The sequence below is a fragment of the Austrofundulus limnaeus genome, unplaced genomic scaffold (assembly GCF_001266775.1).
Source record: "Austrofundulus limnaeus strain Quisiro unplaced genomic scaffold, Austrofundulus_limnaeus-1.0 Scaffold122, whole genome shotgun sequence".
NCBI classification, from domain to species: Eukaryota; Metazoa; Chordata; class Actinopteri; order Cyprinodontiformes; family Rivulidae; genus Austrofundulus; species Austrofundulus limnaeus.
In genome coordinates this window covers 14756-20013 of record NW_013952524.1, presented here as the reverse complement: position 1 = coordinate 20013, position 5258 = coordinate 14756, and the positions used below count along the sequence as shown (strand labels likewise).

The 5258-nt window shown below is 40.3% G+C and overlaps 1 protein-coding gene across 1 annotated transcript in view; it reads left to right on the top strand.

The window, feature by feature from the left end:
• bace2 (beta-secretase 2) overlaps positions 1–5258 on the top strand; it is a 22156-nt gene that overhangs the window by 9629 nt on the left and 7269 nt on the right. Inside the window, exons 2-5 of the mRNA XM_014015016.1 lie at positions 855–943; positions 1206–1422; positions 3753–3884; positions 4338–4472. Of these exons, the coding sequence (XP_013870470.1) occupies positions 855–943; positions 1206–1422; positions 3753–3884; positions 4338–4472 (573 nt within the window). The remainder of the gene's footprint in view (positions 1–854; positions 944–1205; positions 1423–3752; positions 3885–4337; positions 4473–5258) is intronic.

The following is a 5258-nucleotide window of genomic DNA, read 5'->3' as shown; positions in this document are numbered from 1 at the left end:
GCTTGGTGGTCTCCTGGTGTTCTACAAAACAATGTCAGTGGCTTTTCATCTCCTGGCTGCCTGATCAGTTTGATGGATGGCCGTATACTATCAGCACTTGGACATTTGCCTTGAGTGAGCTGGACTCGGTCTGCAAGCGGTTCTACTGAGGGTCGCATCATTAAAGCAGATGGAAAATTGTTATCGTCTGCCTGACTCTTCTGTTCCCAAAACAACTGAATACAGATTCGGCTCTCCCCTACAACGGCCTTGAGCTGTGGACTACATTCTTCCTGGTTGGATTATGCCGATTGATGCTCTAACCACCCCCGTCTGTGATCTGGTTCATGGAACAGGCTGAAGTCCGCACAGAATGAACAGTTAACATCCATTTTCTGGACTATGGCTGTGCTGGTTTTGGGGACTGGATTCTTCGGGCTCATTGTTTAGATATTCACACAAGCATACAACACTCATGGCTTCAGATACACGGCACCCCTAAACTCACTTACTCCTCTGGCTAATAAATCTGCTCTATGCAGAGGTTTTTTTAGTTATAAACACCATAGTGTGTCACATTGTTGATATAACATGATGTTTTTGTTTGTTTTCCTCATCTTCCCTTGTGTGGTTTTTAGTTTTTCTGTTAAGGGCAGCGCCTCCTCGTGATGTCTTCATGAAGATGATCCTGCTCTGTGCTGGGGTCTGTGGCTGCATGRCCCAGGGCACCTGTTCTCCCATGTTTGTTATGTTCTGTCTTCTTCTGAATGGGTGTTCTGAACTATAATTTCATTGTGCACTGTACGATGACAATAAAGATCTCTCTAGTCTCTAATCTAATCTAAAACAAACTCCTCCTGTGTGTGTTTTTCCAGCTGAACATCCTGGTKGATACAGGCAGCAGTAACTTCGCAGTAGCAGCAGCTCCACACCCATTTATTACTCACTATTTCAACACTAAACTGTGAGTAGCTTCCACACTTTGTGCAGCAAAATCCACACATTTTTGACAATTACATGAGAATGTCACGTTCCGCAGTTCAGCTGTTTGTGTTTTGTAAAAATCTAAGATTTCATTCTAAATGAATTACACTATTGCATTTGAACTTACTGAMTGACTTTTGCCATTAAAGCTTTAATCTGTTTTCTGTAGTAGTAATTTAACTCTGTAGTTTGTGACATTTATGTACCACCACTCATGCTTTAACTTCTTCCTCTCTGTTTAGTTCCAGTACCTACCAGTCAGTCGGTCGATCYGTAGCTGTCAGGTACACCCAAGGAAACTGGGAAGGAGAGCTGGGTATTGACGAAGTCTCCATCCCAAAGGGTCCAAACGGGYCCATCATCATCAACATCGCTGCCATCTTGTCATCTGACGGCTTCTTCCTTCCTGGAGTCAACTGGCAGGGTATCCTGGGACTGGCCTACCCTTCACTGGCACGGGTGAAACAATACAACTGAAAGATGTTGATTCTTTGTTTTGTGGGCAGATTCAGATTTCCTTTTTGTTTTTTAGGACAACTCTGACCTGTTCGAATACAGATTTAACCTGATTCCAATTTCTCTCAATAAACTATAGTACAGTTTGTTTAGCGTCTTACTGTTTAGAAACTACATATAAAATAATGTCCTGTTGGGTATTGTACCAAGGTACAGGAGAGCATTGCATTCACAAAGTAAAACAATTGACTCCGTATCTCGTAATTATGAGGAAAGAAGTGAAAAGGAGTATCTAGTATTTTGAGCAGGTACTGGATGTAACAATAGGAACTGTTGTTTTGAGTTTATGTTCCACCTGGATGTGTTAGTGTGTGATACTGAATGCATACCTAATTTCCCYCTGGGATCCATAAAGTATTTTTGAATTGAAATGAAATGAAATGAATTGAAATGCGGACCAGACCAAGCTGTATATACACCGCCTGGACAAAAAAACGTCTCCACCTGGATTTTTATTAAGGTCCATGATGTGGGGTTGCTGCAGTTGGTCAGGTCTAGGTTCAGGTCTAGGTTCAGCAACAGTTTGTGCTCAAAGAATGAGGTCAGCTGACCTGAATATACTGAACGAGCAGGTTATTCCATCAATGGATTGTTTCTTCTCTGATGGCACGGCCATGTTCCAAGATAACGCCAGGATTCATAGGGCTGGAATTGTGAAAGAGTGGTTCAGAGAGCATGAKACATCATTTTCACACATGGATTGGCTCCACAGAGTCCATTGAGAATYTTTGGGATGTGCTGGAGAAGGTCAGACTCTACCATCATCAATGAAAGATCTTGGTGGATGGAAATAAATCTTGTGACATTGCAGAAACTTATTGAAACTATGCCACAGTGAATGTGTGCTGTAATCAAAGCTAAAGGCGGTCCAACTAAATATTAGAGTGTGTGACCTTTTTTTTTTTTTCTGGTGAATGTAGTGTTTTTGTGCCAAGGCCCTGATGTGATATTTCACAGAAATACATGATGGTACTGACTTCATATGAGTCTGTATTTTTTATGTGTGGTTAAATGTTCATCTGTGCAGAAAGAGAACCAGGCAGCAAAACTCCAGTTACATTTAGTGAGAAGGACATTGATTTACAAAGATGATGTTAATCTTTATTACATCATGCACAAAAGCTAAATAAATTATTCTATGCACATAAAAAAAATATATATATATATTATGTTATCCTGTAAGCTCATGTTTTGCACAAAAGATTTAAAAAAAAAACCAGTGACCTATCAGGGAGGAAGACTGGGTATCGAATCAGGAAGAASAACAAAAGTGAGAACAAGGAAAAAATACGATTTACCTGAAATCACMTCTTATCTTCTTCACAACATTCTGCTCCTTTCTCACTTGTGTTTTTATATTTCTGCATAACCTTTCAATCAGATCTTATCAGAATGAAGTCTGTGTTTTACATGGCAACAGAAAAGGAAATAGATTCATTATAWATGGCTTTGCTTTTGCATGGCTTGTTTTTTTTTTCACACTCTTTAATTTTGTTGTTACAATTTGTTGTTACAATTTGAACTGTATTTGTTTCTAGACTTATTTTCTCCATTTAGGAATATTCTCTATATGTATGTGTAAAAGGTGACACATACATAAGCCAAGGTGTTCATTATGTTACTTTTCTTTTGCAAAACGAGTTAGTCCTGATAGGTTCAGGGTAATAAATCAAAACAGCTGCACTAAAGATCAAAAACTAGAAACGGAGGAGCAGATCTGCTCACACTGATGATCACTTTGTGTTGGTGGTGTCTCCTGAGCGATCAGGTTCAACGTGCCTGAGGTCTGTTTGTCATGTGTGACATAACGACACACACTGAACAAACAAAGGAGTGGATGCTGTTTAGTTAAGGGTCAGGACATGTTTTCATGCTAATWTCAATTACTTCTGAGTCAAACTTTGATTTGTTTAAACATCTTGTGACGTCAAAATCTGTGAAGTTTTTTTTTTATTTTGCAAATTAAACAAAACTAAATGTGAAGTAATTTTGTAATGGAAAGATTGAATTGAAAGCGTCAGTAGTCATTACTGAGTCTGCAGCAGATGTCTGCATGTCTGACATTTTTGAAGTGGGTTTTAACATCAACAGCTGGGGAAAAATACWGAATTCAGCTGGTGTGTTTACTGAATGTGTGCATTTCTGACTGAAATACGGTATTTTATGCCTCCGTTTATCAGTTTGCTACATGTTGGATTCATGGTAATATGTGTTTAAAAACATGACTTTGAAAAAGAAAACGACTGAACATTAATGTCCCGTCTTCCTGTCAGCCGGACTCTTCTGTGGAGCCTTTCTTCAACTCGGTGGTGACGCAGCTGGGAATTGCCAACGTGTTTTCCCTTCAGATGTGCGGCACAGGACCGTCGGCCAGCAGCACCATCGATCCTCCTGCTGGCAGCCTGGTGAGTGATCAGGACCGCTACAGAGACGTTTGATTAGCAAACAGAACAGAAAAGCTTTTCACATTGTGAAGAAGCTATGTTTCACATTTGAAGGCTTGGAAGATTTCTTCATTGGTTTTGTCTCAGTGATGATCAGAGTAAGTAGCCCAGTGCTTTAAAAAATAAATAAATAAACATAATAGCTGCTATCTGCCCTGTCAGTGTGTTTCTCCTTCGGAAGCCCAGTCTGGTTAGAGAGGAGCTAATTAAACTAAGATAGTATCCTGCTGAGAGCAGATCTGTCGCTGCTGTGTGGACGACCTTGGCGCCTTCATCATGTGACCCAGTGATGCAGACAGATGGATTAGATGGCAGGGCGCTTGTGTGTGTTTATGTTCTGTGATCTGCCAGATAGATAAACCTTTACTACAGCAAACCATGTTTTATTTCTCTTTCTCTTATTTTCTTTTGTAGATAATGGGAGGAGCTGAGCCGACACTGTATCGGGGGTCCGTGTGGTACACCCCTGTAGTACAGGAGTGGTATTACCAAGTGGAAGTGTTGAAGCTGGAGGTTGGAGACCAGAATCTGAATCTGGACTGTAGAGAAGTAAACAATATCACTCTTATCTAAACCTTGGCCCAACAGTTAATGATCATCCTTAAAGGGATCTCTGATTAGTTGTAACATTAGACTTTATTTGATAAACATATATTTTAACTGTAAAAGAAAGAGTGTAAAAATACTGTAGGATGTTTAGTTTTGTAAATTTTAAAAAACATATTTAACATAGACGGAGCCATTTTCTTTACACACAAAGCATTCTGGGTAAATGGTGACATGGATAGGTCCTCGGTGTGAGTGAGCTATATCCATCCTGAAGGTTAATCTTGGACAATATCTGACGATCGGCTCTTATAAATGAAACCAGACGCTATATTGCCTTATGTGTAGTAGCTTGGCGCTATCGTGACAAACAAACAAGGTAAACTGAGGTCCTCCATCCACATTTTCAGTTGAAGACTGAGTCATTTTTGCGTTCCCCTCTCATGTGGATGGTGGACCTCAGTGACGAGAGGAGAATGTGTAGCGCTGAGCTAATAGATATATATGGTGATAGCGTCGGGGCTAACACTAAAGCTAACAGGCTAAGCTGAGGTTCTTCTTCCATGAAGCAGCTCTGTTGTCCTCCATCTATATTTTCAGTTCCAGGCTGAGTCATTTCTACCTTCTCCTCTCTGTCAACGCTCTCTGGTTTTATTTAAAAGAGTCGATCATCAGATATTGTCCAAGATTAACCTTCAGGGTGGATATAGCTCACTCACACCGAGGACCTATCCATGTCACCATTTACCCAGAATGCTTTGTGTGTAAAGAAAATGGCTCCGTCTATGT